This window comes from Mercurialis annua, linkage group LG2 (genome assembly GCF_937616625.2).
Source record: "Mercurialis annua linkage group LG2, ddMerAnnu1.2, whole genome shotgun sequence".
NCBI classification, from domain to species: Eukaryota; Viridiplantae; Streptophyta; class Magnoliopsida; order Malpighiales; family Euphorbiaceae; genus Mercurialis; species Mercurialis annua.
In genome coordinates, this window is record NC_065571.1 from 7,930,394 (window position 1) to 7,942,975 (window position 12,582).

At 31.9% G+C, this 12,582-nt stretch overlaps 2 protein-coding genes across 2 annotated transcripts; both read right to left on the minus strand.

The window, feature by feature from the left end:
- Window positions 1-1,491: 1,491 nt before the first annotated feature.
- LOC126669639 (beta-1,2-xylosyltransferase) lies at window positions 1,492-5,675 on the minus strand. The gene is made up of 3 exons (XM_050363160.2): window positions 4,714-5,675; window positions 2,648-2,797; window positions 1,492-2,565 (listed from the first exon to the last, which is right to left on the minus strand). Exons 1-3 carry the CDS (start codon window positions 5,449-5,451, stop codon window positions 1,843-1,845), a joined length of 1,611 nt encoding a protein of 536 aa, XP_050219117.1. The 5' UTR covers window positions 5,452-5,675; the 3' UTR covers window positions 1,492-1,842.
- Window positions 5,676-8,118: 2,443 nt separating this feature from the next.
- Window positions 8,119-12,103, minus strand: LOC126666991 (pirin-like protein At1g50590). Its single transcript, XM_050359932.1, has 6 exons — window positions 11,970-12,103; window positions 11,564-11,613; window positions 11,423-11,461; window positions 11,304-11,332; window positions 9,853-10,019; window positions 8,119-8,775 (listed from the first exon to the last, which is right to left on the minus strand). The coding sequence occupies exons 1-6, from the start codon at window positions 12,050-12,052 to the stop codon at window positions 8,286-8,288; spliced, it is 858 nt and encodes a 285-aa protein (XP_050215889.1). The 5' UTR covers window positions 12,053-12,103; the 3' UTR covers window positions 8,119-8,285.
- Window positions 12,104-12,582: the final 479 nt, after the last annotated feature.

Sequence of the window (12,582 nt, forward strand, 5' to 3'; positions counted from 1 at the left end):
ATGCATTTGTTTTCAATGAAGTCCTTTCAAAAGGAGACTAAATAAAAAAAAAGGACTTAAGTAGCAATTTGCCCCTTCAACTTGTAAGCCATGGACAATTAACACACAAATTAACTTTGTTGGCAAATCAATACACGAACTTGTTGATTATGGGCAATTAGCTCATTTTGGCAAATTAACTTACAAGTTAAGGGGGCAAATTGCCAATTTAAGAGACAATTAACTTACAAATTGAGGGGGAAAATTTCCAAAATGGGGCAAATTGCCAATAATCATCAAGTTCGTGTACTGATTTGCCCACAAAGTTAATATTTGTGTTAATTGCCCATTGCTTGCAAGTTCAAGGGGTATATTGCCACTTAAGTTAAAAAAAAGGTGAACTGTTAATTTTCGAGGCGAAACCGATCAGTTCCTGCCAAACATTATTTTTGAGCTGGAACTGATTTGTGCGTGTTATTTTCAAGTCGAAACCAATGGGTTAATGTCAAAACAAACCACGAACTTTACACGTTTTTTCATTTTAATCATACAGTTTAAATTTTCTCATTTTTATGCACGAATTACCACTTTTTCTCAAATTCATGCACAGTGTTGTCATGTTGAGGTGGCACTCATTTATTTGTAAAATGACCTCCACCTCAGCAAATTACACCAATGGACCCGTAACATATCAGCACCGTGCATGAATTTGAGAAAAAGTGTTAGTTCGTGCATAAAAATGAAAAAAATTAAATTGCGTGATTAAAATAAGAAAACGTATAAAATTGGTGAATTTTTATAACATTGATCCTTAAATAATTGAATATTGATTAATAAAGTTTCAGCTGTATAAAACTTCAAAATAGACATAAAATCACACTTTTATTTTCTATCTATCAAAGTTTACTTGAAGAAATGAAAAAATTCTTATAGATCCTTCAGAATTCATCAGTTTTTTTATTTTTTTCTGACATGTCATAATTTCATCCGAATATAAATAAGAATTATTTTGATATTTTATTTTCTTATTACCTGATATAAATTTAAGTGTCATTTTCTTTTATGAATATTAAGGGTCATTATTAACTAAGAATGAAATCATAACGAGATTGAAATATTATATGAATGTTTTCTTAAAAAAAGATTCGTATAAAATTAGCATTAATTATTAATAAATAAAATAAAACAAAAAGAAAGCACATGCTTACAAATATTACAGAGTTAAATAGCAATTTGCCTCTCAATTTGAAAACAGTGGACAATTAATATATAGATTAATTTTATGGACAATTTAGTCACGAACTTACTGATTATAGACAATTATTCCATTTAAAAAAAAATTAGCTTAAAATTTGATGGGACAAATTGCGAATTGAGGGACATAATTTATAAATTTAGGAGGCAAATTGCCAAAATGGAGTTAATTACCCATAATATACAAGTTCATGACTAATTTGCTATAAAATTAATATATATGTTAATTACACATTGTTTACAAGTTGAGAAGGCAAATTGCTACATAAGTCAATATTATATTCATACTAAGGTTTCTGTACAATGTGGCAACATGATTATTCGACCTTTTAAATTTTACCCACGAGTGATGTAAGTTTCCCTCTAAATCTAAGTTCCCCTCTAACATAAACTTGACGGTTATTCTGCAAGTTTGTTACCAGCTTGAATCTGGCAATCTGCCGGCCGGTGAGTAAATAACTCTTACACATCAGATTCAGTGATGGATCAAATGGTTGAAATGAGCGGTTGAATTTCATCTAACAGCTCACAACAACAGCTGAATCAAATAGACAAAATCGATAAATAAAACTCGAGCAGACATGATTTCTTCTCCCGGGACGAGGGGTTTTAACATCCAAGGCTTTTCACTATTCTGCTAAGCTTGTCGACCACAACTGCTGGATTGACATATGATCCGGCGAGATTAATGGCGTGGTATTCTAAGCCTTTCCACTGAGCAATTAATTGAAAATGCGGCCGTCTGAACTTGCGACTTATGATTTCTAAAATTACTGTTTTTGGTGTTGCGGATACTATGTGAGTCATACCTGCACCGTGAGCACCAATAATAACCGACGCCTCTTGAATAGTTCTGACTTGGTCTTTCATCGCCATGTGAGCAAACAACCCATTCACAATATTCATTTTGCACTCCCCATGATTGGATGCCCAATTCTGTAATGCATTCAACACTTCTTCTTCATTACTTAGTCTCGATTCTACTTTACCACCATGACGTGGATGCGCTAAATAATCTTCACGTCTGACAAACAGAATATTATAACCTGATACGGGATTTTCAGGACCGTGGCTATTGACAGAGAAGCCGAAGGCTGCTCTAATCATTTCTCCAAACTCGGATAATCGGGCTGTTTTTCTGTCATCTGGATTTTGCCTAAGATCGTGTGCAGATGCTCCCCTGCAGTCTATTTCTTCACTTAGTCCCTTAAATAGTGCAGTCTCGTATCCCAAAGGCACAAAAACAACATGGCGAAAGCAAACCGAGCCGCTGAAGTTTTTAGCATACCGAACACTTGAAAACAATGCTTTCCATGTTTCTTCTAATGGCGCCTGGAATTTATCATGCATGCCAGGTAACAAACAAGAAGCAAAAAACTCGAGAAACAAATCAAGTAAAACAGGGAGCACGTACCCTTGAATGACCGTCCACAAAAATCAAATGAGGCCGATAAGGCAACCCTGTGACTCTTGAAGACACATAGGCACTGTACCAATCTGTAATGGTGTGAAAAAGATTTGCATATTCAAATCGAGTGACCAGAATTGTTGGTTCCTCGTACCACTGTAAATCAGAGTGGTTACTATCAGAAACAAGTGTAACAAGTGGAATGTAAAAAATATCAGACCAAAATCTGCAAGGAATGTTAATTTAATAGTATAAGTTAGCAATTTAACGCAGCTATCAGATTGGAAAGAACAAATTGCATAAAAATTGTTTTCAATTCATCAGGGTTAACAACTTATAACCAAATCGCAGTTAACCATGAACAATCCTTGTGCCACCTCCAAGAAACTAGTAAAAGTATAATTGATCAATACACCAATGCATAATTCTGACGTATTCCACTACATCAGCCAAACTAGCAGGTGCATAAAGATGTAATTTCATTTAAACGTGTAAATATATCGGGATAGCAGCTTATCACCATAACAATAGTACACCATTAACATTCCTTACAAGTTACATCACCTACAAGCAACAAGTAACAACATAATTGACCAATTCACTATTTAATAATCCTGACACATTCCGATTCTACTACTTTAAGAAAGCTAATTAAATCCAAATCAAACGAAATCAGTCTAAATTTTTAGCCTAATCAACATAAAAACTCCATATGCTATACTATTCAAATTAAACTGACTATTATAACAGAAAACGAATAATATTAATGTAATATTAAAATGAGCCCTCCAAACAAAAACATGCTTCTTATGGTATGAGTCTATCCATGCATTTAGTTGATCAAGATCCCAACAGCTAATCACGAAATCAGCATTCAATTTCAAACCATAACAATCCTTAATAATCTCTCTAAAGATGGTAACTAACCAGAGCACTAACTAAATCCAAATCAAAAGAAGTAAACCCTAATACATAGAGGGGGGGGAAAAAAAAACCTAACCTGATCACACTGAAATTCTTGATCACCAACAACACGAATCGAACTGATCAACTCACGCATAGTATGTCTCTTAATTTGCCTTTTCGGAACATAACTATCCAGAAAATCACCATCAACGAGATATTTATTTTCATTTTCATTTCCTAAAATCTGAAAAGAACCATGCGGAAACTTGGGTAACTCATCATCCTCATGTCTACCAATAACCTCCTCTGTAAGCTCACCTCCTTTAGACATAACTATCATTTCCGGAAGCATCTTTACACTTCCTCCTTCACAAACAGAGCTATGAAGAGTCTTACTGAAGAAACAGCGGAACCATCCAAAAGAACCTCTGTGATTTTCAGAGAGAATGTCAAAGCGGTTAGTAAATCCATTACCGAAGTGAGCTTCGCATGAGTTGACAAATACATTAGCATTTTGAGTCCACGGCAGGAATGATGGGAGTATAGTCCAAGGTTTTAGGTTATCATGAGGAATTTGAGCCAAAAAATGGTGGTGATGTTGATGTATTGATGGTTTGTGGTGATCGTTTTGCAAGTAAAGGAAGATAAAGAAGAAGTTAAGACCGAAGACAGAGAGTAAAAACTTGAACAGCTTTGATTTAGTTCTAATCATCGTTCTCTTTTCATAATTCATTTCTGTTATTTTCACTACGTAAATCCCTCTACTCTCAGTCTATTTTCAGCCAGGGAATGCATTTAAAAGAAGATTCTGCATTTGTATAGTAATAATATTTATCACAATAACATAATTACATTAATTTGCATCTAATTAATCAAGATCTTAACAGCATGTCACCATATCCAAACAATTAACATAATCAACACCATCACATCTAACCAGTTTCCTAATAATGACATTTTGAAACAAATTTCCTCAATTCAATTGAAAATTTCTACATAATATATTCAAAGATTTGACACATGTAAATTTTTCTGATCACAATTTATAACCGCTCCCAAAAAATCAGGATCTTAAAACAGCTAATCACTAACAAAATCAAACAAATAAATATCACTATCAAAAAACTAATAAACACTTAAAAAGTAAATAAATCCGAAACCCTAACCTGATCACAGAGAAATTCTTGATGATCAACGATATGAATCGAATCGATCAAATCTCGCATTGTATGTCTCAAAATCTGTCCTTCAGGAACATAATTATCCAAAAACTCATCATCAACAAGCTTTCCATTTTTAAAATATTTACTGTTTTTATCTCCTGATGAGAATAAGACCTGAAACGCACCGTTTTGAAACTCAGGCAACTCCTCATCTTCCTGTCTACCAATAACCTCCTCTATAACCTCACCGCCTCTCGACATCCGTATCATCTCCGGCACCATGCGTACACTTCCTCCTTCGCAAATCGAACTCCTCAGCGTCTCGCTGTAGTAACACCGGAACCATCCGGAACCGGAACCGGAACCGCCGTGTTCTGGTGAGGAGGACGGGGGGAGAATGTTGAGCCGGCGAGTGAATCCGTTACCGAAATGAGACTCGCATGAACGGAATGCCACGTCAGCAGCATTAGTTAGTTTCCATGGAAGGTACGATGGTAATATCGGCCAGGGTTTTAGGTAATTATAATTAACGTTATTGTTGTTATGTTCGTCAGTTAGGAAATGACGATTCGCGTCGTGTGAGGTAGCGACAGCTGGCGGCGGAGGTGGAGGCGGAGCCGACGTTGTTTCACGGTGGTGGTTGTGGTAAGGAGAGGAGAAGTATAGGAAGACGGAGATGGAGTTCAAAAGGAAGAGAGAGAGCGCGATCTTGAGTAGGTTTGAGTGAGTAATTCTGTTCATGTTTCTCTCTCTAGAATTACTCAGTTTCTCTCTCTAAAACAAGTTTACACAGTCTTCTTCGGTTTCTTTGAACTCCATTTAAAGGCTCTGTAGAAGCTAGCTTCTCTCTCTAGATTCTTGAATTTTGTTTCTCTCTCTAGACTTTGTTTGAAAATGAAGGAATTTGGAGTGATGTTAACTGAAATCACATGTTTTAATGTCTCTCCATCTGTTTTTTTCTTGCGTCTTTCTGAAGTTTGTTCAAACTCCACAGGCATAATTCTTTCCACCTCAGGTCCAACCAACCAAAATAAGACACCTGGAATATCTTTGTTCTCCACAAACAATTTCTTTTTATCAATTCCTTTTTATGAATATATATTTAGGCCTAATTACTTAAAAAATTCCCACCTTACAATATTTATACATTTATACCCTGACCTAAAAAAAAGTTTATATGTATCATTTTTTTTATTTTTTATTTTCGTCTATATCCTAAAAAAAATAATTTGACCTCTTTCAAAAATATTCAAAATAATTTTCTATATTTTAATTTGACCTCTTTTCGAGCTGAATCGACAGGTGGCTACAATGATTCATTTGAGTTCTTAAAATAGTGATATATGAATAACTTTAGCTAATTTACACCAGAATTAAAATAACTCACCTAGGGATTCCAGTTAAAAAAGTACTACTATATATTACTACCTCCGTTCTTTTTTAGTTGTCCATTTAGCCAATATTGCACATACCAAGATAGTGCTTCTTTTGTCTTAATTTATAAAGAAAAATACTAATATAGTCCTATTAGTTAATAAATGTCTTTTAAATTAAAACATAGAGTCATTTATTAGGGATGGGTAAACTTGGAAGATAAGTAGCTAATATTATATGGAATTACTAAATGGACAACTATTTGTAGACAAATAAAATTGGCTAAATGGACAACTAAAAAAGAACGGAGGGAGTAATAAATATTTAAATATAAAATTTTATTTAAGGTACTTTTTAATCAGCATGTGTTGATTATTTTCATAAAATAAACGTTCTCTCAAAAAACATTCCTCCTCACATTCGAGAATTGATTTTGTTAATCATTTTATAATTAGTTCTTTCAGCATCACATGCATTATTAAATTTATAATTGTCAGCTTCTTACTAAATCTAAGTTCGTCTATTACTCTAATTAATTAAATTTTGTATAAGATCTATGTTTTGTCTGGTTATTTTGTCGAGCTGATCACAATTTTAATTTTAAAATACAACCGTAGACATAGAGTAATAAGAAATTAGTTTATGGCGGGACTAATACGTACAAACACTCCATAGATGTCAACATTGACATAATTATTTTAATATAGGAAGCTATAAAAATTAAATTACTCAAGTCAATATTCCCTACTTGTATAATCAATAAATGTTATCAATAAAAGTTCAACAAAGGTTCATGTTCATTGTGCCCCTTCAACATCAGAAATTCTTAGGTGTACCTAGTTCGTCACGTAAAATTATAAAACATCCATTAAATATATGACATATGACGTAATTAAATGTCATATCCAATCAAAAAATAGCATTTAATTCTAATTAAAGGATCACTAATTAATGTTATATTTATTGATTGGTTATAACATTTAATTACGTCACGTGTCATATATTTAATGAATGGTTCATAAGCCTACATGGTGAACTAGGTTCACACAAGTAATCGACAAACTTAGATTTAGTAAGAAAATTAATTAAAGGTAAGCTCATGAAATTGGATAAAAATGTTTACAGATTAATTATCTGATATCCAAATTTGTTTATGGGCCGGATTTGACTTTTTTAAATACAAATCCAAGTCCGGTTCCAATCTGATTCAGACTTCAAATATACTATTCAAGTATAGTAGAACATAATAGGGCTTTTTTCAAAAATATCCAACATTCTATCTTGATTTACGATTATACGATGCTAACTTTCACATTTATAGACTACGATACACACGTCTTTTCTTTTATACTACATCTGTGAAATTATATTTTGTTATTCCAGTACTGCTCTGAAAATATTATTCTCCTCTCTATCGTTATCACCGTCGTCGTTCCGCTTTCGCCGCCGCTATTGTCGTCTTCTCTTTTTACCGATTCAGTTCCTAATGGCTCTTGGCTTCGTTGTACCTTATCAGGTGAAGGGAGATCTATAAATTTTATTTTATCTTCATTTGTAAAATTAGAAAATTAACTTCATTTCTTTTGAATTTATTTTGATATTATTTGGTAAAAGTGAGTTGGTGGCGCCTATAGTAAATCAGCCATAGAGAAAGCGTATCCGAATTGTGAAATTATTTGGGTCAAATTTATAATGAAGCGAAGGCCACTCTTACTCCCTATTCTCTCTTAAAGCTTTATAAAGCTCCGCGAGAAAGGTTTTACAATGAGAGTAGATCGGCGGAGTTTATGATGCGAGCAATTTGATACAATTTTCAAAGTGATTTTTCTTGAGATTATTTTTGTAGAAATGCTTTTTCTGATTAATATGATTTTGTTTCTTTTAACTTAGCATTATTGTGATTTTTCTCTGTTTTGGAAATTAATATCTACTAGATATAAAAGTTTAGATGTGTAGGGTTAGATTAGCAGTGTTTTTCTTTCAACTAATTAATGGTAGTTTATATGTTCGCCCCACAGAGAAATTACTCATGTGTACCAGAATTCTCTATACCTTTCCAATTTGTGCTATTATTTTCCCATAAGACAAAAAAAAAATTATACAACAAAATTATAATTTAACAAATACATTGACACAACTAATTTATTTCTCTTCCTTCCAAAATAAAAAAAAATATTGTAAACAAAATCACAATCTAAAAATCAAGCAGCTTGAGATCTCCAATGCCTAGCTTTCTCAAACCCATTAACATAATTCTCAAAATCCTCCACCGTTTGATCAATCTCTTGCTGACTATTCATTACAAATGGCCCCAATTGCACCAATGGCTCCCCTATTGGTTCACCTCCTACCAAAATAAACCTCAAACTTTTAGATGATTTATTCCACACCTCAATTCCATCTCCATTGCCTAGAAGAAGTAGGTGGTGGGCCGATACAGCCGATGATTTTGCGTTTCCGAATACACCCTCGCCTTCCAACACGTATACGAAAGCGTTCCAATTTATCGGAATTGGTTGTTGATGACGAGCTCCGGGTTTGAGGGTGAAATCCAAGTACATTGTTGGTGTTCTGGTGTAGATTGGTGATTTGGTACCTAATGCCTCACCAGCTATGATTTTAACCTTTACACCTTGTTTTGATGCTTCTGCTATGTCCTTGCTTGATATTTCTTGATATCTAGGTTCAATCCTATAATTAAAACCAAAATTAATCATTAAAAATATAGTTAACACAATGTTTATAGTAGGCTTATGTAGTTCCACCCCACTCAAATTCGAATTAGTTTAATGTAAATACGGCGGTAGATGGGTTGAGTTAAAAGAAATCTTGAACTTCAAAGTGTGATAATTTTCGATACTAATTTTCAATTTTAGCAATTTAAAATACAAACAATCAAATTCGAAATACCAAAAAATCTGTTAAAAATGTTGGTGTGGAAACAGATCAATGTATTTTTATCTACCAAATTATAAAAAATGGTAGTTCGTGTTTTAAATGGGCAAAAGTTAAACGTTCGTATTACAGTTACAAAACACGCTAAAATTTATGACAAAATCATTTCATATTTGCCACTAAACTCCTGCCAAATGCACTTAAGTTAATATGATTATTTAAGCTCAAAATAGTTAGAGCTTAATCTAGTGCCATAAGAATGATCATCAAGATTTGGAAAAAACTAGAGCAAGTGGCAAAAGCAAAGCATTATAGATATTGTTAGAAGCCAGCAGAGGCTCTGTGAAGCTGGAATCAGAATAAAAATGTAGTGCTTCGTTCTAAAGCATGACTTTTGACAAAAAAGTTTCATAATGACAAATCATAACGGTCATATGCTAATTGTTTAAAATTCTGAATCACCGTTTACTTTTTCACATAAGTGCTTGTAATTCTGAAATCATTCCAATTATGAAACCATATTCCAAAAATACCATCTTTAAATATTCAAATTAATGACCTAAATATCAATCTTGTTGACTAATTGAAACTAAAAATTTAAACATAAAAACTCTATCGATCGATGGACTGTACATTGAAGAATTACCGATTATAACATATTATTTTGAGAAATTCTTATATAGACTATGTCAACCGTGTTAATTAAACTTTTTAATTAATTACATCACTTCCGTAACATCATTCTACAATGTGTCTAAATTTTATTGGATTTGTCCACCCACGGAAGACGTAATGGACATAGTCTGCATAACAATTTACCGTTACCTATAGTTATATTAATAAATTCATAATAAATGCAATAAATATGCTTACATTTTATGATTAGAGGAGAGATTAATCCACAATTGAAGACCCTTTTGGGTGCCTTGAGCAGCAGGCATTTCAGAATGAACAATCCCTCTTCCTGCTGTCATCCATTGTAGGTCACCCGCACCTATTGTCCCTTTGTGCCCTTCAAAGTCTTCATGTGTCACAGCTCCCTATTCATTTCAGTTGCTTTCAACTTAAGGTAAGTCATACTCACACATGGCCAAAATCAAACTTCACTAAATATTCAATACAATAAAACAATTCTACAAAATGTGAATTAATTTATTTGTTTTTTTATTAGAAGAAGTTTGCTATTTTTGAACTTCTCCTTTTTAAAAAGTGTTTTTAGCTGTTTTTCGGTCATTTGTATGCTTAAAAGATAAATAAGTCTCATATTTTTCTAATGATCTTTATATATTAGCAAAAAAATGATGACAGGGTGTGCAAATAATACAATTGCCTACGTGTAATCAAATAACAAATCGTTATATGATATTTATAATGTATTTCGTCTAAAATTGATATTTGATTTGGTTAATTGGATAAATATTTAAAAAATTTAATTAAATTAATTTAGTCAACTAAATTAAATTGATATAACTTTTAACGATTTTTAATAATTTTAACAATAAAAATAATTTTTTATGAGTTATTTTTAATTATTATCTTATAAATATACACCAGAAATGGAGAATGGATTAATTATTTAATAACATTATTTACTATCTAGTATGATTTCAATTAAAAAATAACAATTCTTAATATATAAGTCTATAAATTATGAACCGAGAAAATGTTACTTTTGTGTCTATTATTTTTTTTGTTATTACAATTTTTTCTCCAGCCTAGTTGGTATAAAAAAATGTAAGATATTTTGTGGATGCACTATATAATACTCCCTCTGTTTTGAAATAGTTGTCGCTTTAGAGAAAAAAATTATTTCATAATACTTGTCACTTTAAAATATCAAAAAAGCATTTATTGCTATTTTTCCACATATATCATTCATTTATTCATTGAAAAAAAATACAAAAATACAAATAAAAAGTCATAGTAATTAATATTAACAAGTTTCAAGAAGGGCTAATTTAATAAAAAAAATATATAAATTTAGACATATTTATTGTTTTCTTAATTTGTGTGAAAATGGCTAAAGCGACAACTATTTCAAAACGGAGGGAGTATTTCTTAATAGCTTGTTAAACTTGGTCAACATGCGAAATAGTAGTAGTAGTAGTTTTGCATATGACTTAGTTCATTACAGTCTAATAAAATTTAGCATTAAAAATCACATTAATTGACTAAATAACTTAGAATAAAATACAAGTAATCAATTTAAAATATTAGCATTAAGAGTGTTGTTTTTCTTACTCCACAAACAAAACATTTTGACCTCTTCTTAATCACTTTTTCAAAAGAAAAAAAAGTAATTAATGAATTAGGAATTTATTTACCTGCAACATGTAGGTGACCGTCTCAAATCCTGTTAAGAATCAAGAAATTAATAATCAAACTCAACTCATTTTTCAATATGTAATTCCAGAATTTCAAATTCTTAAGCAATAATTCAAACCTCTATGTGGATGATCAGGAAAACCAGCTGGAGCAGTAACTGAAATTATCCAAAACCAGAAAAAAAAAAAAACAGGATTCAGATTTGCAAATTTAATTACAGAAACACAACTAATAAAAGTAAAAAAAAAAAAGCACTAACCAGAAAACTCATCCAACACAAGAAAAGGATCAAAATACCTCAATTCAAACCTACAAAACATCAAAAATTAAAGAAGACTCATTACTCTAACACATCAAATTCCTCAAATTATCATTCATATACAATCTTAATTAACATGCTGTTTTCGTTGCGATTAAAGTACAATATTTCAACTCGAGATATAAAAGCCTAATTTCTTCGGTATTTTACGGTCCAAAATTATTATACATGTCATTTCAGTCGTTAGAAACCGTCAAAACGGCAGCTTTTAATGAAAAATATTCTAATGCTAGAAAATACCAAAAAAAACAAAAGAGTTAGACATTTTTCTGCCAAGTCTTAAAAGTCGTGTTCAAATCGCTACGAACACAAAATACTTAAAAAAACAAGTAATATAGTAATTTACCTTCCAATACTCCTTCTAACAATGGCACCAACACCTTCATGTTGAGGTCTAGCCAAGAATTTTCTAACCACTTGACGAGACATTTTTTCTTTCAGTTTTTGTAAGTTTTTAAGTTATAAAAATATAAGAATGGGAAGTGAAAGCTATGAGTAAGGGTATTTATAATATGCAGGGATTTAAAAAAAGTGAGAAAAGTTTTAGAAGGTCAAACCGTATAATTGGCGGCCAATGGGTTTTGTTTATTATAGTTTCCGTGAGCTCGAGGTCAAGAGACCACTCTTATCTAACGTCACCATGTCGTTTGAATGACCTGTGTTCATCACAGCCGCTATTGATTGCCACGTGTCCAGTTCAGTTTGATCATGATTTGATCCTACGTGGATGTATACGTTAGCATGATATATGAGTCTCCAGCCCACTATAAGTATTAGTTATAAAGAGGAAATTAACCTACAGTTCAGTTTAGTTTTTATATCTTTAAGTTAGTGAACTCCCAAATTTACTTTATGTAAAATTATTTCATTATTTAAAATTTGTTTAGTTATGTATTTAAATATAATTTTATTTCTTTTATAGCCCTCATATAGGATTAGAATTTAAAGATTAGGAATAG